Source organism: Nicotiana sylvestris, chromosome 8, assembly GCF_000393655.2.
Source record: "Nicotiana sylvestris chromosome 8, ASM39365v2, whole genome shotgun sequence".
NCBI classification, from domain to species: domain Eukaryota; kingdom Viridiplantae; phylum Streptophyta; class Magnoliopsida; order Solanales; family Solanaceae; genus Nicotiana; species Nicotiana sylvestris.
The window spans coordinates 137,896,778-137,923,723 of record NC_091064.1 but is presented as its reverse complement, the minus strand read 5'-3'; the positions used below and the strand labels follow the sequence as shown (position 1 = coordinate 137,923,723).

Here is a 26,946-nt window from a genome sequence, read left to right as displayed (position 1 = left end):
AAGCTTCTTGCACGGGGGTCCACATGATTTGGAGGAATAGGTGCAATCATGTCATGCTGCTTTAATTTCTCAAACAAGCTTGCATAGGACTCTCTTATTGGTGTAAAATTATCTTTCAGCCTTTGTTCCCTTCTATACCCCTGGCTTGAATGTGGGTTATAGGACATTTGAAAATTTTGTGGAGGCTAGTGGAGATTTTGCGGTGCTGGTGCTCGCCTTCTAGGGTGTCTTGGTGGCCGGGCAACATACTGAGGTGTAGCAACAGAGTATTGAGGGTCCTGAAGTGGATAATAGTATTCAGGAGAATCATGGGAAACCTGATGAGGTTGCTCATACCTTCGAGATGCTCTCCTAGGACCTCTTCTCGACCCTGATGTCATCATGATTTCTTCGTGCTTCTCATTCGTGTCACTAAAATTATCGGATTCAATCGGGACAGCCTGAGTTGTGGCTTTGAGAATTGCTTGACTTATAATTTTGCCTGTCTTAAGACCATTCTCAATCATTTCCCCCATTTTGATTGCTTCCGAGAAGGATTTACCCACTGCGGACATCATGTTTTGAAAATAATCTGGCTCTTGAGCCTGAAGGAAGACAATGATTAACTCGTGCTCATCCATGGGTGGCTTAACTCTGGCCGCTTGCTCTCTCCGTTTAATAGCATATTCCCTGAAACTTTTAGTTGGTTTCTTCTTCAAGTTAGAAAGGGAATTGCGGTCTGGGGCAATGTCAATGTTGTATTGGAACTATTTGACAAAAGCCTGTGCCATGTCATTCTAGACATACCAGCGAGACATGTCTTGATCCATAAACCATTCGGAGGCTACTCCCGTAAGGCTTTCCCCAAAATAAGCGATCAACAATTCTTCATTTCTTCCCGCACCTCTCAATTGATTGCAATACCTTTTCAGGTGGGCTATGGGATCTCCATGTCTATCATACTTCAAATTTGGGAGTCTTGAAACCAGGCGGCAAGTGGACATCGGGGAACATACATAGATCTTTCAAGGCAACACTTTTTTGACCTGCCAACCCTTGCATGTTTTTCAACCGTTGTTCTAAGCTTTTCACTTTTTGGGTCATTTCTTCCTGTACCATCTTTCGGGTAGGCTTCTCAATGTTTGAAGGAAGATCAAACGAGTACGAGTGGTGCTCAGGAGAGTGGTACTGCTCTTGCTGGGTAGCAAATTGTGACTCATGACTTGGCTGTCCTTGGCCATTGGCCCATGCTTGACACATTTTGATCATTTTCTGTTTCAGTATTCTATTTTCCTCAAACACAGTAGACTCTTGTCGAACTCTCTGACCCTGAGTCTCTTGAGCACTTGTAACAGCTTCGGTGTCAGTTATCATTTTTCCTTGGATCTTGTGTTGTCCGCTTACCACAAACCGACCACCTCAACTTTCTTCACAATTCAAAACAAAACATATTAGAATGGACTCAGCCAGTCCTTATTATTATCATCATTTTTTTTCTTTTTTTCTTTTTTTTTTCATTTTTCATTTTTAAGAAAAATGGTCGATCAAACCTGATATGGGTTGCCTACGTATCATGACGCCGCATGAATCGGATCTTGCGTAGTTCGGGAAGATCAGGAATAAAGAAAATAAACGAACTCTTTCTTTTCGAATGAAATACTTACAAAGAAGAAAGAAAATATTTTTGGATTTCGATTTATTTTTTTTTTAAAAAGAATTTTTTAAAAGAAAGACATCTAAAGAAATATTTTTTGAATTTTAACTTCTTTTTCTTTTTTCTTTTTTTTTTTGGAAATTTCGAAAGAAAAACTTCTAAAGAAGAAAGAAAATATTTTTGGACCTTTACTCTGAATTTATGAAAGAAATGCTACAAAAGAAAAGAGAAAATATTTTTTGAATCTTGAATTTTCTTTTGAATTTTTAAACAAATATTTTTGGATTTTGAGAGAGATTAAAAGGAAATAGTTTTGTATTTTTTTTAAAATTGAGGTCTAAAAGAAAGACTTTCTAAAGAAGCGAGTAATGGAAAATATTTTTGAATTTTTTTTTGAATATGGTGGGCCAGAACCGAAGAAGTTTGCCTACGTATCTCACATCCGGTAAGAATCAGACTCGCGTAGTTCGCCCGTTTTGACGGAACAAAAGAAAACATGACTTATTTTGAAATGACTTTTCTTTTCTTTTTCTCAATATTTCAACAGAATTTTAGGGTAATTCAAATACCTACCTCTCACTCTCTTTTCTTTTCTCTTTTTTTTTTCGATTTTTATTTTTTTCATTTTCTTTCCCTATTCTAGAAGCCAGTCAACATGCAGGCCAAAACAGACAGATACGCAAGTAGCACGTAAGATGCATCAGGATGGTCTTTTTATTTGGGTAGACCTGTCCTAGACGGACCCAACCCCTATGTTGAGTCCCCAAAGTCAAATGCATGTGATACAAACAAGCGTTCCTACTAGGGATCCGGCATGAGGCTATGTTATTCTAGGTTTAAAACCTGGGTGTATTGTTCTAGATCTGGCTTACCTGAGCGGACAACTTGAGCCGAGGAGGGGGCTACATACCGGGAACCAAAAGGTCATCCGGCTTTGTAACTTGACCGAGCCTCTTTCTTATTTCAAGGTATGACACTAACAGAAGGAGGAGTCACGCCAACGTGCACATCCCCGAAGATGAGAAGAAAAGGGTTTCGTAACAGTTTATATACAGTTCAAATAATATCAAAGCGGTAAAAAGCGGCATTTAGCACATTAGGCTCAAACATGCAATAAAATCAGATAATAAATAAAGCCAATTATAACACTTATTCTAAGCTCGAATTCTTGAACCCTGAACCAAAAGTTCTAGGTTCTTGTCCCCAGCAGAGTCGCCAGAGCTGTCACACCTCCTTTTTTCCTACACCCCGGAAGGGTATAAGGGAGTTTTTTCCAACTTAAAGTGACAATCGAAACGGGATTATTTATTTATCAAATTCAGAGTCGCCACTTGGGATAATTTTATAGTGTCCCAAGTCACCGGTTCAAATCTCGAATCGAGGAAAAGATTGACTCTGTATTACAGTCCGCAAACACAGAAATCCAAGTAAGGAATTCTGTTAACCCGGGAGAAGGTGTTAGGCATTCCCGAGTTCCGTGGTTCTAGCACGGTCGCTCAACTGTTATAATTGGCCTATTTACTTGATTTTAGTACATGTTTTATCCCATGGTGCAATTTTAACTTTATAACCGCTTTTATTGAATTATTTTTTTAGGAAGATTTCAACGTTATTAAAACACTTCTTGAACCACGTCACATAAATGCACATGCAGTCCTCGACATATTTTATCTAACATTGTTAAGATTTGGATTTGGGTCACATAAATGCACACCCGAGTTTAGGAAGGTAATTTTTAAAATAGCGTGCCTAAAGTAACTATGCATTTTCAACTTCTCGAGGGCCATGGAAATTTGCTAATGGCACACCTCGAATTCTAAAGGATATAAGTTAATTAAGCGAGGGCCACCGGTTACCTCATTTAATTTGTGGCACACCTCGAACCTTTTCAAAGGATTTTATTATTTGAAGTTGTTATAATCAGGTCGCATGAAATGCACCCCCGAATTGAGATTCACGTATCGTAACCATGCCACGGGAAACGTACCCATGGCCACGGTAATTTATTATTAACATCGCGACCCATGCCTCTCATTAATAATTACTCTACTTCTACCTACGTAATTAAATGAACAAGTCCAAAGTTAAATTCAATCCTGAGCCTTATCAGCTTCAAACAATTCCAAACATGATCAATTAACTCTTAAAATACAAATGGCCAAATAAACTTACTGCCATGTTTTATATTAAAAAAATAACAAACCAATAGATCAATCTAATAAATATATCAAGCATATGACTTGATTCAGAGCAGCAAAAATTAGCATGAATTCATCCAAAAGATTTCAAAAAGGAAGTACCTATCTTTACAAAACAGACAAATGAACGAAGACGACGAACAAAGATAAAATAACATCGAAGAGCGACAATAGCCAATATCATTCACTATGTTAGCAAAGTCAAATTGAGATAATATAAGTGCAAAGAGTGGACCTTACAGCTGAGAACTTCCTTTTATATTGAAGAACCTTCGGTGAAGCCAAATATACAAGGAAATCGGCAACTACAATTTTGACCCAACCAAAAGCAAAACAGGGACCTTCCAACGGAATAGAACCAAACGGCCAAAACCTCAATGACGAGCTCGAAACAAAACCCGGGCGCAATCTATACAAGCAATCATTTCGAGTACAAAAGGGCTTTCGTTTTGGATTGAAAATAGTAGCCGGTGGTCGCTGTTTGTTGTTCGGAATGAGGGGGAGGGGGGGTGATCGTATCTGTGTCGCAGGCGTTGATTTCCTTTTCTAATGAAGAAGAAGATGGAGTCAGACGGGGTGGTGTTCTGTTAGCTTTCTGGCGTTTGTTTCTTCTCTTTTTGAGTATTTGTTTTTGTGTTTTTAGCTCATAGCTACCTTAGGCTCCCAAATGAAAATGGCCGATCTCTATGTAGATCTTGGGGTCCTTCATTTTTGTTTGTTTTTCCTTCGGTCTTTTCAGAGAAAGCGGCGCTGCCTTTTGGTCAGCCTTTTTGTTTTGCGGCTGATTGCTGATTTTTTGGGCGTAGGTCTATTTAGGGATTAAGTACTATTATATAGGGATAGGGATTAGCTTAAGGGTATAGGCCTAGGAATTATGGGCTTGGTAATTATGGGTTATGTCCAAAATTAGGCCTAAAAATGGATTGCTCGAGCCCAAGTTTATTTTTTCTCGGTAAATGAGACTAAAGATACAATCTCATTTATTAATCAATCCTACTTAAGTAAAATAGCTATTAAAATAAGACTGACCATTAAAATAAACTATTTTTTTTTGGTATTTTTCAAGATTAAAAATGACTACAAAACATTAATGAAACTATTTTTTTGTAATTTTTATTTTCTTATAATAAATAAAGCAACAAAGTAAAAATTAGTTGAAATAGATATATTAGGCCTAAATTAAATATTTATATGCTAAAATATAAAAAATCTTGGGGAGGGTCAAAAATCACATATCTACAAGGCCGCACTAGGAAGTTTCCCCATAGTTGTTTCCCATATATTTTGTGTTTTAACATGTCTATGTCTAAGAAGGTAGTTGGAGATCCTTTGTATATCATTCTGGTGGAAGTTATTGAAGGTAAAGTTAATGGATAGCTAGCTTATGCGAGGTATCTAGTTGTCATCCTTCTTAGATAAGCTTGGAGGTTAGGGTTGTTTCCGTGAATGTGTTATGGCAAAGCCTGTAAGTCGAGGAGGCCACCTTAAAGGCCGAAAGTGTCGTGGAAAGAAAATATTTTATCTTGATTGTATAGCAATTGGTTTTGATTTGAAACGTACCTTATAGGTGTTATGATTTAAAAATGTGCAGTCCATGTTCAGGTATCATTATGATAATGTAGCACTTGTAATGCTGAGATTAGTGTTATAGATATATACATTGTGGTGCTTTGTCGAGTTGTGGATGTGTTGTTAGAATGGTTTTGGTGATTCTCTAACAGGTGGATAGGCCTAGTTAAAAAGGAGATGCTGTCGAAATTTCTGAAATTTTTTGGAGTTAGTCAAAATTAAGAGACCTGAGGTAGGTTAGAAAAGAGATATATTATGTTAAGTGTTTGGGGCGGACCCTACTCCTCATTCGAGGACGAATGATCCTAGGGGGGGGAGAATGTAAGGCCCCGGAAAATTTCGCTAAGTAATTTAGGATTTTGTGGTGCCAGGTAGGCTGATTATAATATTTTACGTGCTATTAACATGATGGAAATCAATTGAATTTGGTAAATAAGTGTATAAGTCATATAATAAGTAATTTGGGGTCCAAGGAAAGGCCTAAGTTTAAGTCAAATTGAAAAATTTCATAATAGGCTAAAATTCCAATAAGTTCGCACAAGTCTACACTTTTGACGAGCATATCTAAATATATATAAGGTTTTATATGATGAACAACCTATCAAATGAAAGCTCTTTGAGTCTAGTTTCCAACGCTTCAAACCATTTGTTATTTGGACATTCCTACACAAAGTTATGATCAAATTACCAAAGGCTGGCAAAATGCGATCCTGTGGCAGATTCTGCGATCGCAGAATCATTATGCTATCCGTATAAATGATCTGTGACAGCAAAAATGGTCGCAAAATGGACCGGTGTAGCTAGTTCTAGGCACTAGTTTTGCGGTGCATTATGCGACCCGCATACCAATTATGCAACCGCAGACCCGAGTTCGGAAGGTTAAGTTTTCTATTTTCATAACCCGACCCCATTTTGATAAATAGCATTAAGGGCTTCATTTGGGACGATATTCTGACCATTTTAGAGAGAGGTAAGAACAACATAGAGAGAGAAAGAGGGAACCTAACACTCCAAATCACCTAATCTTATTCAAATCTTCAAGAATCAAGGAAGCTAGCCACTAGATTATCATCCATCTGGGTAAGTCCTACTTCTAGAGCTTTCATGCAAGAGGTTAAGAGTTCAAATATATGGTAGGTTTAGAAATAAGCCATGCATGTGCACTAGGTGGTAGTATGTGGAATTTTCAACTATTTTTGGATAGTTTCTTCTTGAAATTAGTTGAGGAAAGAAGGGTTTTAAGTATAGGACCTTGAAGTCTATTTCACATGTTAGGTGTTCGATGAAATCCCTAAGAGAGTTGCACCATGAGGGTCTTTCTAATTATTAATCAATTTTTGCTATCTTCTTACAGATTATTATCTCTAGAAGTATTGGGGCATTGTTGTAACTTAAGAAAAGCTCAACAAGGTATGTTGGCTAAACTTTCTCTCTTGGAATCAAATTCCATAAATGTTTACATAAGTTCAAGCATGGTTGGATCAAAGTTCATAAATCTTATATTTCGGGTTATTACCCATAAACATGACTATTCCAAAATGAGCCTTATGAATAAAGATATATATATATATATATATTCTAAGTATGAGTTGCATTTTTAAACGTTATATATATATATTTTCTAAGTATGAGTTGTGTATTAAAACATTACGACTTGAGTCGTGTTTCAAATAAAGGCTAGTATGCCAAATTGTATGAGAAAAATCGATATGGTTGATACTCCTAAATGCTCTCATGTGTCCTAAATGTATTTGATTGATTGTGTCTAGTTGTTGATAATCTGTAAAGATGTTTGAAATGAATTAAATGAATTCGGAAAATAGAGTGTGGCCAACGTACCGAGAACTTGAGTTATAATTGTGCCCGGTGATGCCTATGACATGAGAAAATGTGAATAGATTATGAAATGAGCCTCGACTCAACCGTTTTAAGATGACTTCAAAAAGTAGACTTTGCTTAAAAGCTCTATTGAGGTATGTATGACTAACCCTCTTCTTCTTATAATTGAACTCTTGGTGTCCGAATAATTGGTGTAAGTTTTACTTGATCATACTAGAATTGGTTGCCTTAATGTGTTGGGTAGAAAGATTTATGTTCCGTAATTGTTCTAAATGTTTACCATATAATCATGCTATTTGAGAACGTGTTTATGATTTCCAAGCTCTTTTCCTTATGTGTGCAATGTCTTATGTGATAGAATTTATTGACATGAATGATATTGTTATTCAAACAAATAAAAAGGGAAAAAGTAGAATTATAAAATGTGTCCAAGTGCCAAGAACTATTTAATAAATGGGGATGTTTGTGCCATGTAATAGAAGATGGAAAGAAATGTGAATTAAATGGATAATTGAAAGAGGTTATGTCCCAAGTGATAGCTTAGTCGATCGGGCCGAGACTGGATTCCGTGTAAGAACACGGTGGCATTGTGGATGAAATTGTGAATATGGTTACATCTCACTTGGGATGGCTTAGCCGGTCGGGCCAAGACCGGACTCCGTGTGAAATCACGGTGGCATTATGGGTTATGGCACTTGGCACTAACGAATATTAACCTAAAGGAATGGAAAGACTTAACCGGAGCTTTATGGACCTTATTTGGTGTTTCCTTGTAATCCTATGAAGTACTTATTGATTATTTTAACTACCTTCTATTTATTTTCACTATTCATTCTATTAAGATTTGTGTTTGCCTTACATACTAGTGCTATTCGACGGTACTAACGTCCCTTTTTCCGGGGGAGCTATATCCTTAAATAATACAGGTGGTTCCATAGCGGGCGACATCGACCAATGATAGCGGTATTCTCTTCCCAGCAGACTTGGTGAGACTCACTCCATCCCCGGGGTCATGTCATGTATCTTTTGTTCATTTTCTTATCATGTTTTGAGGTATAGCCGGAGCCTTGTTGCCGGCATTTCCCTATTACTCTTTTATTGTATTTAGAGGCTCCGTAGACAGCTTGTGGGTGGTGCTTGATGTGGGAGTGGGACTAGAAATGTTGTTTTTTTTACAAATCTATAAACTTGTAATATTTTGGAAATTATGAATGAAGTCGCTAATGAAAATGAAATGGAAGTCGTTAATGAAATATTTTCAGAATTTGATTAACGGAGTTCATCTCCTCTTTATTCATGAATTAATTTGGGTAGAATAAAATCTAACAGGCTTGCTCAGTCGGGTTTACTCGGTTGAGCGTCGGTCGCGCTCCTTGATTTTGGGGCGTGACATTCTATATCCACAGGAATGAGATTTCCCCGCGTCTTCGAGCTGGAGACTTTTTAGCTTGAGGGTCCTCGGGCTCCGAGACCCTCTTCCTCTTATTATCTTTCCTCGATTTTGGAATCGGGGACTCGGTCTCTTCCCCAAGCGGGGCCGGCCTCATTTCGTAGACATCTTCAATGCCTGCATGAAGGAGAATCAAGTATGAGTGAAGAGAAATCTTCGATAAAGGGGAAGGCATCAAAAGCTTACAAGATGAACTTACCATGATGTTTGGCTTCCCATCTGCCCCTCACCAAGTCACGCCAGCAACGCTCGGCATAAGAGGAAATCGAGGCTAATCTCTGGATCCAGTCTTCGGGTCAGTGACCGCATGAGACATCCAAGCGACAACTGCGAAATAGATGAAGGCATTACATAAAGCAGAAACGAAGTACAAGGGCTAATGGGTAAAAACGTCACTTACGTTCGGGGTTCCACTTCTTTGGGAACGGCAATTTCTCCTCTGGGATGATGTTGCAGGTCCTCACCTGCATGAACCGGCTCATCTAACCCCGATCTTTATCCTCATCGTTGCTCGTAAAAAAGGCCTTGGTCACCTGGCGTTGGAGCTTGATCAACCCTCGAAAAAGCCGAGGTCAATATAATCAAATGAGATGGTTGAGGATGAACATCAGCCCCTTGGCCTTGCTGGAAAAGAAACGGAGCATGATTACTATGCACCAAAACGAGGAGTGAATCTGGCCGAGGGTGACTTGGTACCTCTTGCAGAAATCGATGATGACTGGATTGATGGGACCCAGTGTGAAGGGGTAAGTGGAGACACTTAAGAACCCCTCCACATGAATGGTGATACTTTCATCGGAAGCGGGGATCTGTACCACGACCTTGTCTCCCCAGCCACAATATTTCTTCATAGCCTCAAGGTGTTTCTCCGTTATCGAGCAAATATATCTCGACATGTGCTCATATCAGCCAGGGATCGATAGGGGATTCTCAACTTTAAAGTCATTCTTTGTTACACAGGGGTCGGGAACAATCTCGTGAAGAGCCAGTTCCACCGGTGCTCTATCACCGGCCGACCGGGAAAAAGAGGAGGAAGCTTTCTCCTTTTGAGGAACGGTTTTGGAGGTTTTCGCCATTAGTTCAGGTAGGAGGAAGCGGAAAGAGGTGGAGTTTGATATTTTTGGTGCTAAAAAGGGAGAATCAACAGGTAGTGAAAGAGAAAAGATGAAGAGAGGAAGAGATCAAGAAAATCTGAAGGTGGAAGCAAAGGTTTTGATTCAAATAGAAAATCTATATTTATAGGCGCACGACGACGGTTCGGCGGTGCTATTGGCCGGCTGTCACTGGCAAGCATTTAATGTTTTGTGGAACCAAACCGATGGGACGTTTCGGTCACCCCGAACGTTTACGTCACGGGGATGATGTTAATTTTGGGGTCTCCAGAAAATCGAGGTTCAAGTCGTTTCTTATCATTTCAATCTAAGAAACGAGGGGACTATCTATATACGGTAGAAATCGGGGCTACTCAATTTCGTTCTTCGATGGAGAAAGTGATACCACGTTGGAAGGCCAGGACGCCGAGCTTAGGGTCGAAGCTCCTTTCCGATATCGAGGTCAATATCATTTTTCAAGGTCGGAAGAAGGCATGCTTTGAAATGGTACCATTATGATTCAGTAACGAAAAGAGCAAGATATCCGCAACGACCCGGGGATCATGGCGTAAATTTCAGGATGGATTGGTCTTCGGCGGTTAGACAACTCTCAAATATATTTTTCTACTATAATTAGAAGTATACCTTATTTAGAAGTCCCCTATTATATAAAGGGGGATCCTATTCATTTGTAGACCACTGTTCACTGATAAGAAAATATATGTTCATCACTTTTTTGTTTACTGTTCATTAGAGTTACCTTATAATTTGTTGTTCTTACTATCCCACCTCCAGACTATCATAGGTCGAGGTCGAGATTCAGCTTGTATACTGGTTTGACTTATTTCATTCTCTAATTTCTCTATTTAACTAGTATTAGTACCCGCACGATGCGCAGATATTATCAAAGAATATTAGATAGATTAGAGTATAATCTAATATATTTGAGAACGTTAGATTATGCGTTTTAACTAAATTATTTTTATCGTCTTATTTATTCAATAGTAAAAGTTCAATGTAATTAAATTAAACGAGTTATATAATTATGAAATAACTTTTGAATGTTACTCAAATATCGTAATTATATACGTTGTGCTACAAATAATATGAAAATATAGCATGATCCGAAACGAATAAGAATACGTTATAAGTAAATGAATCAAAAAAAATTCTTTATTTACTAATTATCTAGCTTCATTTGTTATTTATCCTTCATTGTCATTACAATATTTAATCCCTTCTTACGTAACTCATGATGAAAATCATAAAGTGATTCATTTGTAAATACATGTTTACTTAGAAATAGTCCCATATGAGATTATAATAATCTTAACTTAAATGATGATAAAAGAATAATGCGGTAGAAAATTACTATACATATTTTTATTAAAAAAAAAATTGTATGTCAATCAAATTCAAAAACTATATAAATAGATTCAAAAATTTATCCTTCAATTCAAATTAATTTTTATTACATAACCTTATAGATATTGTCAAAATTGCTCAGTGGCTTTCTATTAACTTATGTTTTATTTATTAGGTTACCACTTGACTTAACCTCAATACAACTACTTTTTTTACTGAGCGAATAATTAAAGTTTTATTTATTATTTTTCTAACTCATTTGTTATTTGTTCATCATCATTTCCTTTCTACCTGTAACTTGTGATAAAACAAATAAAGTAGTTTATTTGTAAAATATATTTATTTAGAAATAGTCCAATATGGAATAATGATTCGTTTTGACTTATAATAATGATAAAATAATAATATGATAGGAAATAATCTTCATTTGAAGTTAGAAGATATTTAACTCAGATGAAGTTAGCATTATTATAAGGATGATCTTTTTTTTGTCCAACATTTTTATAACTAAAATCATATCTTATTAAGTAGACTATTATATTTTTTTGTTTTTTTTTATTATTAGCAAATAACTTATATTTAAAAAAAAATCATCCTTTCTTCTTTTCAATATTTGCATTTTTCCTAGGGAATAAAATAACAGTCCATACCTTTATAAATATAAATATATATAACTTACAGTTAATAATTTTTCCGTGTTATATTATACTAATAATTATTATCAATAAAGCCTTTCATGAAATTTTTAGCATTATTTTTAATAATTATTGTAATAGTTCGTACAATTAGATTTTTTTTAATGTAATATTTTGATAATAATTTGAATTCTTATTAACATGACCTATATTAATAATTACGGGTAAAGTTATTTTAATGATTATTTAGTTGTACTACAATTAAAAATTAGATTTTCTCCCTATGTTATTTTTAATGTAATAATTCAATCGTTATTAAAATTACCTATAACTAAAAATTTATTATATTTCTAAAATCTTAATGAGTTACTTGAAAATCCTTAATTTAAACTTTTCTCATCCTAATATAAAAAGATTTCTCATCTCAAATTCAAATAAGTCCAACATTTTTATTTTTAAATTGATTTTTAATATCATGTCAAAATGCAATTTAGTTTATTTGAGTACATTAAATCATATTGATTTTATAAAATGCTAATTATTAGCTTAGTTCTTAACTCAACTTATGAGACTCTTTCATAACTAATTACTATATAAGATTAAAATATTTTGATTGATTACTACAATAATTTGAGTAAATATGATCTCTTAAATTAAATTACAAAAATATACCCCTATTCTATTGATATATGTATATGATAAATTGCATTCAATATTTCATTTTTATTCTGTATTTGTAATTCTCTAGCAACTCTTTTAGGAGAGATAGATTTGAATGTAGTCTTTCTCTTAGAAGTGAGAGATCCATCCCGTACCTTATTTGTTGGCTCCTTGAATTCTTAGAATAGGTCATTCAACATATTGGACGGTTCTTACTTCTATCAACACGGGCAGAAAACTTAAATAAAAATACACTCCAGAAAAACTAAAGTAACATAAACTCATGTATAACTATATCTAATTAAATTATACCTTTTCATGTTTCTTGTGTGCATCCTCGATTTGAATTTCACTTTGCAACAATGATTCGGTCCATCTCTTGCGGTTTTCTTTAGGGAATATTCAGGACGATTCCATCATGGATGACACTATTTCATCCTACAACATAACCAATATTTGAATTTTTCTACTATAATTTTCAAGTTGGAAAGTGTAAAAGTTGGAAAAACTGTATATATAGGAGACCAACTGTATATAGGAGTTTTATTTTAGATTCAGAATTTTAACCACAAGTTTAAAAATTAGGAGTTATCTAGAGCTTGGATAAGATTTTTTTTTTCAAAAGCTTTAATCATACAATAAAAGTTGGATTTTTCTTTTCAATCCCAAAACATGTAACTGTTCCCTCCTTTGAAATAATGTACTAATTTGTTCTTAGTTTGAATAATTAAAAAAACCTACCCGGAAAAACGTGGGAGGAACTTTTCATGTTAACTGAATCGATAGGTTCACATTTATGAACTTGTTTTCTGTTTTGAATTATTTTAAATTTTAAATTCTCAGGCTTAATAAATTAAAAAAACTGCCCTGAAAAGTAATATAACGATTTGATATTAATGTGTTAATTGAATTAGCAGGTTTCAATTTTTTGAACCTAGACTCTTGACGTTAATTGAATTGGCAGGTTTTAACTTTTTAACCTATTTTATATTTTAAACTATTTTTGAAACTCCAACTTGAAAGTACTCCCCAAATTGAATTGGTAGTTTTTTATTTTTATTTTTTTAAATTTTGTATCATATAAATAATAATATAAAATTAATTTTCTTTTAGGGAGAAAAACGTGTCATTTAATTGTGCAAATAAGTTATTATTTTAAAATTCTAAAAATTTTGATATTTTGAATTTTGGAAAAAAAGTGTCCTTAACGTTTTTTTTTTAAAATAAATTTGAACCTCCAAATTAGTTGGAGGTTTGTCCTAAAATTGGACACATGTTCATTTTCTGTTTTGACACTTGACACAATATTATGAATATGCCTCTCCTTTTCTATATGAATAGATATAGATTGTTGAAACTTTTAGCCTTTAAAAAAATTATTTTTATTGTATACTTGTCTAAAATCAGAAAACTTAGTCTAAACAGATACTTTGGATTATCCATTATGAAATAAATAAATTATTAAATATATCTACATTCTGAACTTTAAGTTAAAACCTTAAAATATATTCCTCAACTCATTAAAAAGTATTGAATTTTTAAAATAAATTAAAATTGCACATTAGATTACGGTAGGATATATTCTTCTCACTTGATATTAGAAAAGGAATCCAAATACTATTGATATCAAAATTCTTTTCTTTCCAAATAAAAAATTTCTGTTCGAAAATATTAGTACAATGATTGAACTTTATTTTTAAAAAAAGAATTCTTATTTCAATTTAATTTCAATAAATGGAATTTCATATATAGTTCTTAAGTGATTTTCTTATTTGACAATCTCCCACAAACTCTTTAAGATTGCCAAGTGGCTTTATAGTAGCTTGCCACTTGGCTTAACCACAATGCAAACTTTCTTGCTTTAATATATATATATATATATTCTAAATATATATATATTCCTTGTTTATCAATTGATATTAGATTAAATCACATATCCTTAAAACCACAGTATAAGTTTATTTGTTACTCGAATTTTAGGGTAAACAATTGGTCTACTTGGACTCTTTCATCATTACAATAAATAGAGATCAATCTGTAAAGTTCAAAATACTTTTGGAATAAAAAGTGAAAATGATAGAAACTAAAGTTCAAAATACTTTTGGAATAAACGTGAAAATAATAGAAAGGTTCTTTAAAAAAAAAACATAAGACAGCTTAATTTGAAAGAACTAAAAAAATAACATTGCTGAATAGTCTTTAAATCACATAACTTTTAGGGTCTGTTTTAAAAATCATGTATAGTTACTTGGCAATATAATTATACTAGGACCCTGGTAATTCGAAACTCATTCAAAGTTGCACGAATTCTCCATCTGTAGAGAAGGAAAGGAAAAAAAAAGTATTAGTGAACTTGACATTAAATTCTTCTTCATTGAATAACGATAGAAGGAGGAAAAAGGATATATAAATTAAATGGCGTAATACAAAAGTTTGTAGTGGTCGCAGAGGAAATTAAAGACTTTTTTCGTAACTTTTTTTAGTAAGTTACCAAAAAAAATTTATTTTGTATATCCCCGATTTTGAAAATAATTTACACACTTTATCCCTATTTAAAGACAAGCCAAAAATTAAAGGGCCAGATGCTAATATGTATTTCAACACGTGCGTATATTTATTTTGCCCTTATGTAAAAAGTAAATTCTCTAATTTTAACTACGTACTCACAAATAAGCACAGAATAAAGTCCTAATATTCATTTTTTCTTCAAGTACGATGAAAAAATGTGTAAAAAGTAAATTCTCTAATTTTAAGGCACGTCGATCTTCTAACTACTGGTAAGACAAGAATGTTTAACATACTATATAACATATCCTACTTATTCTACAAAAAGTGAAATAGGTTCAACAAGTCATAAAGTTTCAAAACTAATGCTGGATCAATCGTTTCAACAATATTTTAAATATCAAAATTAACCAACGGGTTTGAAGTGTTATATATAAAATTATGAATGAAGGGTGTCAAAGGGTTATATTAACAAATATCAAAGGGGAGTTTTAACATAATTGCTCTTTATGATTTGTCACCATGTGTGCACATGCAAAAGACTACAATAACAATAGCGAAACTAAGAACCGCAATATGTAACGATGAGAAAATTAAGTACTTTATCTGTCCAAATTTATGTGACATATTTTTTTCTTTTTAGTTTATTCCAAAAAAATATTTTTTTATTAAAAAGTAATTTAATTTTTAAACTCTCATTTTATTCTTAACGAGATAATTTATAGCTACACAGATATCTAAGGTTTATTTTAGGGCACTGAAAGTTTTATAAATCATTATTTCTTTCTTAAACTTCATACCAAGTCAAATGGTGCCACATAAATTGGGATGACGAGAGTAGAATAAATTTAGACTAATTCTTAAAGTAATTTTCAATATTTAGAGGAGAATCTTTCATCTTTTGATATTGTAATACTCCATATTTTATTAGTACTTGACAAAAAGAAATGTAAATCACAAAAAGCAAATGAGAGGGGTGAAGTGTCAAAAGACCTAAACTACAAGGTGTTTGGTGTAAATTCATGTTAATCATTGGATAACGCATATATACAATACATTTACATAAGGAGTACAAGTACAACAAGTCAACAACAGAGAGAAAACTGACTCATCCAAAGAGATGGAGAGTAAGATACACGCGCCTTGAAAGTACGTCACCTCGTAAAAGGCGGGGAGCAACCTCCGTCTTCTCCAAATTTAAAAAACAAGAAACAGAATACACAGACCCCTCTTTGTCTAGTTAGTTGCCACCACAAAAAAAAAATACGACTCCTACAACTATATTATAGTCACTAGCAGCTGATTCATTTCTTGTTTAAACAATAGTACAACAAGAGAGAGAGAGAGAGAAAGAAAACTAAGAGAGTTTTCATAAAACTGAATGTTGTCCAATTTTCATATTTGAGATGAATCGAAAGAGTACTATGAATCTAACCCGAAAAAATTAGACATATAATTATAAAAGGAAGGATTTGGAGAAATGTGATGAGGGGTTGTTTATAAAATATTGAAAGGAACAAACATAAGAAAATAAGTAGACTTACAAAACGCACATGGCTTCTTGAGTTTGGTCTCCACATATTTTTTGTTTTTAAAAAAAATATATTTTTGGGTTTTTGGAGGTTTTTTCTTTTAGCATTCACATGGTCTCCTTTAGCATTCTTCATAAAGGTCCAAAGGCAGGGAGTATTATTTTTATCATTGACTGAGCACTTTCAAGAGATTCTTTCAGATCTACAGTGAAAAGTAGAAGGTGGGGAACTCAGAAAATTTTCAACCAACTTTCTTCTTCTTGTTGTTCTGATTCAATAGAAAGTTTCAAGAATTCTTGAAAACAAAGAAAGGTGACAACTTTTAAGTCATTTAGTTGACTTTGGTATCTGTGTTACGTGAAATTTGATCTCAGTTTGCATTGCTTATTAACCCATTTTTCATTGGAATATACAATTTGAGTTGCTCATTGTATTATGAGTTAGTTGATTATTGCTTCATGAATCTAAGTTGGCTAATTTTTCAATTGTTTTCTCTTCTGAATTATTAATCTTTGAGGCATGAAGTATATGTCCCACCCCAATTATGTTCTTGAATTGTAGTATTCTTTATATTCTTGTTGGAGGTTGCAATAAAGGGTTGATTAAATTTTTTTTCTTTTGCCACCCCATATCATTTGCTCATGTTGATGCATAATTTAAGTTGTTGACAGTTTCTTCAACAATTAACATTAGCTTTTGATTGCAGAAGAATTTTTTACTTCAAATCAATGATATACCAACAATTTGACTAGCTTCTGTTGTAATAACAAAAAACTTGAAAAAGTGAAGGTTTTCATTGGTGACTTGTGATGAAGCAAATGGGAAAAAGTTCTTTCTGATTATGATATCACTTTTCACATCCTATATTTGGATCTTAAAAGAAGAAGCCTTCTTATTGCTTGTTGAAATTTCTCAGAGAGATTCAGCTTTCATAGTTGTTCTATTGAAGAAAGGTGTAGTGGCTTTTGGCCTGCAGTTTGGTTTTATCTGTTGTGTGTATCCTATTGATTATGTGTATATTCATCTATTTGCTCTTTGTTGCACTTGTCTCTCAACTGATACATAAGTCTAAACATGGTTTCCATTTACGAATAAATACACTCATCTTTCTTATCCATTTTGTATGCAGACTTTGTTAAGCAGTTCAGTGGAAGGATCTCGAATGGTCACATGCACCTGAACAGTTTTGCATTCTCCTTATAGCTCTCCGTATTGAGGATCTTAATTGAAAATTCAATTCAATTAAGCTCAGATGCGAGAATTGCATCCTCTGAGTAAAGTTCAGCGATAGTTTGACTTTTTGGTTGTATGTAACATAGAATCAGTCTAAAATGGTTTGCGAGATGGAAAGTGATCAAGCAGAGGACATGGACATGGAAGTGGAAGTACTTTCGTCGATGTGGCCTGAAGATATGAATGAAGCTGGAAAACAATTCAATATAGATAATCCAGGCCTAGATCAAGATATGTTGGAGGAGGTTACTATCAATGAGGATTCCACAATAGTTGATTTCATGCGCCTTTCGGAACTTACTAATTATAGCGAAAAAGGGTCATCTCAGTTAGCCTACTTGGTAAAGAACTGGGAATATAAACAGGAAAATGCTGTAAGGCTACTCAGAGAAGAGCTTGACAGTCTTAGCAAGCAACAACAAGAATCAGAGCTCAAGAAATTGGAGATATTGGAGAAGTATCAATTTGAGGAGGAAAGATATGGGGGTGATAAGCGTCCAATCTCTATATTGGATGAAGAATTGAAGAGATACATATTCCATGAGGTTCCTAAGAAAAGGAATGATGTGAGAGTTCAAGACAAACTAGAAATAGATGCTGAGTATGACAGCATAAAATACTGGAAGCAGAGAGCTGAACGTTTGGGGAAGTTGTTGGAAGCGAGCGTCCAAAGGGAGCAGACACTAATTGAGAAATTACAGGAAAGCATAGAAAAACTTGAAAGTCAGTCCTCTCCAGTGGAAGAATTTTCTCAGGTTCTGAAAAGAGCAGATAATTTCTTACACTTTGTCCTCCAAAATGCGCCGGTTGTCATAGGCCACCAGGTCAGTTTTCTCTAAGAATGATTAGCTGACCTTGCCTAATATTTCTCCCAATCTCTTGTTATATAGTTCTGTAGATGTTACCTTGTTGTATCCTTTTGTTTTACAAACTTCTAACCGATTTATTTTCTCTTCTTAATTTTGTTTCTCCAGTCTAGTTCTTTCCATTTTTTCGTATGTAAATTTCTGTACCTTTCCTACTTGTAGTGGTTAAAGCTGCTCGAGCAAATGGATTTTTTTTTTCAAATGAGGAGAATAGAATATCTTAAATTGACTACTCGAACATTATCATGTATGTTATTAGAGTTTTCTGAGTTAATGGGACATCAGCTTCATTTGCTCTTGCCTAGTATTAGCTTTACACATGTATCTTCCTCAATGATTTTCATAATAAAATCATGATATGATGTTTTTTCCGTCAAACTAAGCGATGCTCTGTGACTAAATTTGATATTTTGTTCCCCACCATAATAAGCAAGTCAATTACCTGATTAATTAATCTACAAGCCTGGCTAAACAGTTGATAGAGAACAGGCTGGAGAGTAAATGAGTTAAGCAAATCATTTGAATGGCAGGTGCCAAAGTCTAGTAACATACTTTCTAGTTTTGTCATTTCTAAAGCTTTGCCTGAGCCTCAGACACTACTCGAACAATGGATAAGTCAAGTACAGGAGCTGCAGCACAAAGTCATTGTACAAACACATATGCTACACTACTGACAACTACCATCTGTCATCCCGGGGAAATAAAAATCTCTCCCATCGTCTTAATGATTTAAATACTGGTTACCTTAGTTATTAAAACCATGAATTCAACTATCAGAAATAGGAAAGAAGTTTTGACAATTGATGCTTGTGTGGTAGACTTCTTCAAAATGGCCTTTCTGATTTAACTTAGAGCTAGATAATGGAGGAATCACTTTTGCATATATTTCAAATAGAAATTATTCTTTCTTGTTAGCCATGAAAAATCCTACTCAAAATGTCTTTTAGTGTTTGTTTGCATCAGTCGCAAGTATGAGAAAGTCCTGACTTCCAGCATAGCCCAATTGGTGGTACTTGAAAATGCAAGCTACACATAGCTAGCATCGAAGAGTAGTCTAATTCATTTTCCTCAATTGTTGTAAGAAACAAGGTTTTGACTGAATATCTCTGCATACTTCAGTGATATGAGCAGTTTTTTAGCTAGATATTAAAAGTTGCGTGTGATGAATTTTTTCTTGTACTCATTCCCCCTATCCCCACTTCCTAGATATAATTGTCCTCATTTGTCACCAGTAGTTGGACCATTTCCAAATCTTCTTTAACCTCTTTATCATTTTCCTTCTACTATTTCGAAGGCATATTAATTGTTTGATATCATATGTTTGGAAGAAACTAAATTTTCCAATATTCTTTGATGCAGGATAAAGAGTTGCGCTATCGTTTTATCTACAATCATTTCCCAAGTCTGCGCGAAGAGGTATTTCAACCTTAAATAATATGCTTTAGAACTTCTCCTTAAAAAATGTGAGGTTGCTCATTCTCTCTGGAGCGGAATTAGTATCTTCTTATAACTCATCAGTTCACTTTGATGAAATTTCTTTGGCATTTCTTACAATCTGGTATATGCTTTCCTGAATCATACTTATCTTTCAGGACATCATAGGGAAAACAGATGTAGAGATTTTTACTGGTGCTGGTGTAAAGGAATCTCAAGACTTCAAAAGAGAGGTTTTGGAGCGAGGAATACCGGCAAAGAGGGAAATTACATTCGATACAGGATTATTTGGGTCAAAAACCTTTCTAATATATGTTGAACCTGTGTTCAGTAAGGCAGGAGAGACCATTGGTGTAAATTATATGGGAATGGAGATAACTGATCAGGTGAGTTAAATTCTTTACCAGTAGCTCTTGTTGGTATCTGGCTATAATGTTTCCGAGGAAATTTTGAATTCTTTTGTTCAAAACTTCAGCTTTATCATCAAAATCTGTCTGTTCAATACGAGATTCTCTACATCTCTTTGCTAATTGATGGTGAATGATATATGAAAGCTCAGTAGCAATGTTAATGATCAAATTGCAGGTAAGGAAAAGAGAAAGAATGGCAAAGCTACGAGAAGAGATAGCTGTGCAGAAGGCTAAGGAGACAGAACTTAACAAAACTATTCACATAACAGGTTCATTTACATATTATATGCTTTTATGTATATATTATGGACTCAGATGCAATCATTACTAATGTTATCTTCTTTATTTGTTGTAGAGGAGACGATGCGAGCAAAACAAATGCTTGCTACCATGTCTCATGAGATTAGATCTCCTTTGTCAGGAGTAGTCAGCATGACCGAGATTCTTTCTAACACAAAACTGGACAAAGAACAACGTCAGCTTGTGAATGTAATGTTATCTTCAGGAGACTTGGTTCTTCAACTAATAAATGATATCCTTGATCTTTCCAAAGTTGAATCAGGTTCAATTTCATTTCCTCTTCTCTTTTATGTTGCAGTAATTGCTAAAATATTTGATGCTATCTCCTAGATAAAAGCTTAAGAATATAGTTCAATCGCAAAATGACCTTGCTAAAAGCATATTGTCTTTTCTATGTGTAAGTATTTGGATAACACAAGTGTCTGAGTGATATGCTAATTAACTCTGGAATTATCCGTGAACAACATTTGTCAGTGGCTGAGTGATTTTGTTTCTTCTCTTATCAATAAATGACTATATATACGTGAGTAATTTGTTCGTACTGAAAGAAAAATATTGTATAATTCTTCTTCAGGAGTAATGAAGTTGGAAGCCACAAAATTCCGTCCAAGGGAGGTTGTAAAGCATGTCTTGCAAACTGCAGCAGCATCACTACAGAAAATGTTAACTTTGGAAGGACACGTCTCTGAAGATGTTCCTATTGAGGTAAGAGCTCTACCATGAATTATTTATATTGATGGTAGCTTCTCCCCGTTGTTCGATCCCAATTATAAGAATATGACACTAAAAATTCTCAGAAAAGAAATCCGTTGACATATTACTTATTTCTTTACATAAAGTTGGAAATACCTTTACCTGCAATCTACTATATACAAACATGAATACGAGCTTTCAAATTTTCTGCAATATGTAGAACATTATGACTAGCAGGTGTACTTAATATTTCAAGACAAATTTGAAAAGAGGCAGCACATGTGTTCTTTTTGGCTTTTGCCCATACCGGACCAACCTTGCTTTCACTCAATGATGAGCATCCAATTGAAAGGCTAACTTTTTTATAACCTTGTATTGTTCTTGCAATTATTTGGGTGAGATGAGTGCTACGGAAGCGGTTGAGAGTTTTGGAAATTTTTGTACATGTGTGTTGACCTTGACTCTTCGCAGTTATGATTCAGAAATTTGACCACTAAAAGCATGTCTAACAGCTTGTTTTTCCCCCTAGTTCATTTTTATGGGCTTCCTACTGAAGAGTTCTCCTTATATCAGGTTATCGGGGATGTGCTAAGAATTCGCCAGATTCTCACGAACTTGATCAGGTATGAAATTCTTTCAGTGACTGGAGCCTCCACGGTGCTTTATCATCAGCGCTATAGACTATAGTGCTCATTAGTAGAAACATCTGCTGCATTTTTTGGTTTCTCTTTTAGTCTTGCTCTTCCATTTCCTGAAAATGAGAGATCTCAACATTGGAAAGGAATGAAATGTGCACACCCTTACTTGAGCATGCCAACTGGCATCCTGATATCATAGTACGGTACAAGCAGAAATTGTTTTCTGTTCATACAGACTTGACATATGTAGGAGCCGGGGTCTATCGGAAACAACCTCTCTACCTTTACAAAGGTGGGGGTAAGGTCTGCGTACACTCAACCTTCCCCAGATCCTACTTTGTCGGATTACACTGGGTTTTTTGTTGTTGTTGTAAAGACTTGATATATGTCTTTTATTTAATGATGAAATTTATCGCTAACAGCCACCTTTGCTTCATTCATCTGATTCATCATCTTGGAACTCCTTTTCATGTACCGAGACACAACTACTGAGTTTTGACATGTGCTTTACACTGCGTTATGCGCAGTTATCTTAGGTGCACTAAAGTAGCTTTTATGTTATGCAGCAATGCTGTAAAATTTACTCATGAAGGAAAGGTTGGTATAAAGCTATATGTGGTTGCCGAGCCATCTCCTCTTGTGAAACAAGGATCCCACAAGAGGATGGCTTCTGATAATTCAAAGGTTTCAGCAAAGATATGGAAGGAGGATAACTGTACATCACCATCTCACAACGCCCTTGTTCGAAAAGGCTCTGGTGGATGCAAAGATGCTGATGGTGCGAATGAAAGTCGGACCAATGGGGGGTACAAGTATTCAGAACAAAATGGAGCTTCAACTGAAGATGAAGTGGTTGATTCTAACCAGCAGGAAGCAACTGTGTGGATACGTTGTGATGTTTACGACACTGGGATTGGAATACCAGGTACCTATAAACTCTGCATTTCTTGGTTAAGTTCATTGGCATATTCATGATGCCATAACTTGGCTCTTTATTTTATTTCATTTTTAAAAATTATGGTTCTCGTGTTGCTAAGCCAGTTTTACCTTGATTAACAGAAAATGCAATACCCACTCTATTCAAGAAATATATGCAAGTTGGAGCAGATACTGCTCGGAAGTATGGTGGGACAGGACTAGGATTGGCAATCTGCAAACAACTGGTAATTGAAGTGTTTGCTCAATAATATTAAAAAGTACTGAAGAAAGAGCCTAATGATCGGACAAATAAACCAGTACTCAAGTCGATATTCTTTGATAATTTAGCTTTCTTGAATTTTTAGTCATAACATTATCTATGATAATATCCTTAAATTTCCCGATATAGTGGCAAATTGTGAAGTTACATCCCTCACATCGAGTCATGGGGCCTTTTATATTACAATGCGTAATCTTTTATGTTTTCTTGGTTCATCTGGGTTAATAAGCTGCTTTTTCTTAGAAAGCATCATTTTATGATCCCATAAAAATGGCTACATTTTAGTGCATAACAATTTTCACTTATGGCGACATGACTTTAGCAGAAGTGTCTATGATATTAGTACTTACCTTGACCCCTCATGTTTTAATTGAACAGGCTGAGCTTATGGGAGGTCATATGACTGTATCCAGCAAAGAGCACCATGGATCTACCTTTACATTTATTCTACCTTACAAGGTTTCGCCTGTGTGTGATAATTTGGATGACAATGAAGAACTCTCCGAAATAGACAATCATGATACTGCTTCCGAAGAAAATGATGATGATATAAATTCTGGCTTTTTCCAATTCCAACCGCGCACTTTAGGGTTTTTGTTTTCTTCACACAGTTCTGGAAGAGGCATAAAACTATCAGCAAACAGTTTTGGGTTTAACACTTCGAATAAGAGTAACGGGTCGCCAGTGAACTCCTACTCTTTCCCTTCCCATAGCAATACATCAAAAGAGACAGGTTCAGTAGAAGATGCATATTCAGTAGCTGATGCTGTTGAGACATCTTCTGAGCCTGAGTCTTCGTTGAGACACACCCGAAATTCTGGCAACCCAAGCACGTCCGGTAGAGAGCAAACGACTAATGGTGTTGTAGATCATCACTTCCATACCCCTTGTTTAACGTCCACTGATGCAAACAGAGATCAAGATGAAATTACAGAGAAAATAGAAAAAAGTCAGCTGCAGGAACAACCTGATAGAAGTTCTGAGTGCTCTTCTAGCAATGCTGCAAAGACTTTAAAAACTTCCACAAAACCCAAGATCCTCCTAGTAGAAGACAACAAAATACTTGTGATGGTAACACGGTCGATGATGAAGCAGTTGGGTCATGACATAGATATAGTGAATAATGGAGTAGAAGCTGTGCGTGCTGTTCAACGCGACAATTATGACCTCATTTTAATGGTATGTTTACTAGGAACTTGATTTTCTTTTGCCGAAAACTTTAGTATGCAGCACGGTGGCTTGTACCTCACTTAATGTCCTAGATATCCATGTTTCTTGGTCATGTTACTATCCGATCTGTTGCACAGTCAAAATGAGGGTCCTTGAACATCTAAATAAGAAAAGGTTAAGACTTGGATCTCCGACGTTTCAGTCCATAAGTATTGGTTAGATCTTAATCAATCTAGTCTCCAGATAAGAAATGTAGCACCAGCTGACTATGCGCTTTTTGGTCAAATATTTGCCGCAGATGACATGCCAATAAATTAGCAGAAACTTTACTTGTTTTCAGGCTCTGCATACAGTAATAGCTTACATCCAGTTAACAAAAAACGTAGCACCAGATGACAAAGTGCTGTCTTGTCCAATGTTTGCAGCAGATGATATACCTATAAATAAGCAGAAAATTACTTATTCTCATGCTCTACATACATTAGTGGCTTACATTTCGTATCAAACATTAGCCAGGGAGGTTTTCATTCTCGAATCATACTAACTTGCATGGGTAAATTTTTTATTTTGTGCAGGATGTGTGCATGCCAGTCATGGATGGTCTTCAAGCTACACGATTGATACGATCATTTGAGGAATCTGGTAACTGGGACGCTGCGAAGGATGCTGGTATTGATGAAGAATTGTCTCCTTCCAATTCCTCACAAGGAAGCAATGAATCTTCCACAAAGCGAATTCCTATCATTGCAGTAAGAATTTACACTCTAAATGCCTAAGTATTTATGCTTTACTGCCTCCATAGCTCCATATCACACTCTATTTTATCTCCTTCTTGTTCCTTTTTCTTTCTATTGTTGGTGCTTTGACAATTATTTTGCTGTTCTGTGATATAAGCATCCTTACATATGCACCAAACTAAAAATTGTAGGACTGAATGTTCTAATTTAATACTTATCATGCTAAAGTAACTTGAATCTTTATGAACATAGGAAGTGAATCTTTGGGCACTGATGTGATCTTCCTGCCAGAGTATAGTTTGGAACATTCTTCTCATATAGATTAAATTGTATTCTTTGGCCTATACGATTAAAAGAATTGAGATGTCTAGGGCGTTCTGCAAGAAGCTTGAAAATGGTAAGTCAGTAGGAGCAGAGCCAAACTAATGAAATACACAAAGAGTATGTTGGATTGACTACAATTTTATGTATCCAAAATAATTGGGATCTTTGCCAGCTTTCGAGATCTTAATCTCGTAAATACTCAAAATCTAGGTGGTCCTTAAATCAGATAGTTGCTAAACTTTTCCGAAGGTGGCTCCAACCTCAAAAATAAATGCATTCAAATCCTATAATTGCAAATGGAAATGTGATCCTGACTCATAAATATTTGTCCTCATTTTGAGTGAACAGAGAGATTTCATTGCCATATTTGCAAAAGATCGATAATGCCAAAGGTATGATCCACACCTTGAAAATGTCAACGTTGACTCACACGCGCCGCCCTCACGGGGATAAATCCGGAGAAGGGGAACCCTTATAAGAAAGCATAACAGTAACAATTATTGCTTATCACCCTGAAGAGTTTCTTACCCTTTCACAAACGATTGAAGCATTGTGATCTAACTGGAGTCATCTAAAAAAATCAGGCTATTCCTAAGTTGCTAAGACATTGAAGCTTCCGAATACTAGGACATTTATGTGGCTAGCCTCCTTGTTTTTTCGTCGTTTCATGCAATCCTTTCTTTGCTGCTTACTGATGAAACTCGTTTACGTTATTGCAGATGACAGCCAATGCATTATCAGAAAGTGCAGAAGAGTGTTATGCAAATGGTATGGACTCTTTTGTATCAAAGCCAGTTACATTCCAAAAGTTAAAAGAGTGTCTTCAAGAGTATCTGCCATGACATCTTTCCTTGTAAATGTATGCAAACTGTACAGGAAAAGAAGAAAAAAGAAAAAAATGAATGTGTTAGGAAATTTTGTAATCAGTGTATCAAGTTGCTGTGCAACTAGTTGTCTTGTTCAGAATGCATGATCGATGTACATTAATAGTCTGCCTTCTGTTCCTCTACTAGTCCTCATAGCGGCCATCTGAAACTGATGATGTGGACTTTAACAAAAATGGAAAGGTTTTTTATGAATTCCATTGGAGAGGGAATAAGGTACGAGCATCATTATGTATCGTTACACTATCAGTGTATATTACTTAAGCTCTTTCTTTAATACATACTCACCCCACCAGGATCTGCAACAGAATACTAACGGATGTTGTTTCCAATTTGTTACTTCTGTTCGTGTTGATAATAAAGAATAAACTCCAATTGATCTCCTCAACCTTTTCCCAGTTGGACAAACAAGAACCCTTTCACTTTGAGAAACATTTTAGAATAATGTTAAATCATCTGGAAAGCAAAAGCTAGTGCAATAATAGCCTATTTTGCCAAGCTTCTAAAATCAACTTATTTACCAAATTACTTTTGGTAAGAAGCAATCTGCGTTTGATTACTTAATGTGAAAAATACTTTTGA

The 26,946-nt window shown here is 34.9% G+C and overlaps 1 protein-coding gene across 3 annotated transcripts; it reads left to right on the top strand.

The window, feature by feature from the left end:
• The first annotated feature begins 16,328 nt into the window (after positions 1-16,328).
• Positions 16,329-26,562, top strand: LOC104212181 (histidine kinase 5). Of its 3 annotated transcripts, none has more exons than XM_009761402.2 (13): positions 16,329-16,698; positions 17,607-18,534; positions 19,936-19,992; positions 20,169-20,396; positions 20,596-20,689; positions 20,776-20,982; positions 21,295-21,425; positions 21,987-22,036; positions 22,618-22,976; positions 23,111-23,214; positions 23,628-24,428; positions 24,995-25,168; positions 26,200-26,562. In XM_009761402.2, exons 2-13 carry the CDS (start codon positions 17,809-17,811, stop codon positions 26,320-26,322), a joined length of 3,054 nt encoding a protein of 1,017 aa, XP_009759704.1. In that variant the 5' UTR covers positions 16,329-16,698; positions 17,607-17,808; the 3' UTR covers positions 26,323-26,562. The 3 variants fall into 3 exon arrangements, with proteins under 3 accessions (XP_009759704.1, XP_009759695.1, XP_070009204.1); XM_009761393.2 differs by having other exon boundaries at positions 16,329-16,789; XM_070153103.1 differs by lacking the exon at positions 16,329-16,698 and adding an exon at positions 17,393-17,430.
• Positions 26,563-26,946: the final 384 nt, after the last annotated feature.

Bases quoted from the DNA above. Each gene is read 5' to 3' on its own strand.
- LOC104212181 (XM_009761402.2), top strand. From the start codon at position 17,809: ATGGTTTGCGAGATGGAAAGTGATCAAGCAGAGGACATGGACATGGAA. The intron at 23,215-23,627 runs GTAATTGAAGTG...TTAATTGAACAG, and splicing joins TGGCAATCTGCAAACAACTG to GCTGAGCTTATGGGAGGTCA. The intron at 24,429-24,994 runs GTATGTTTACTA...TATTTTGTGCAG, and splicing joins ATTATGACCTCATTTTAATG to GATGTGTGCATGCCAGTCAT.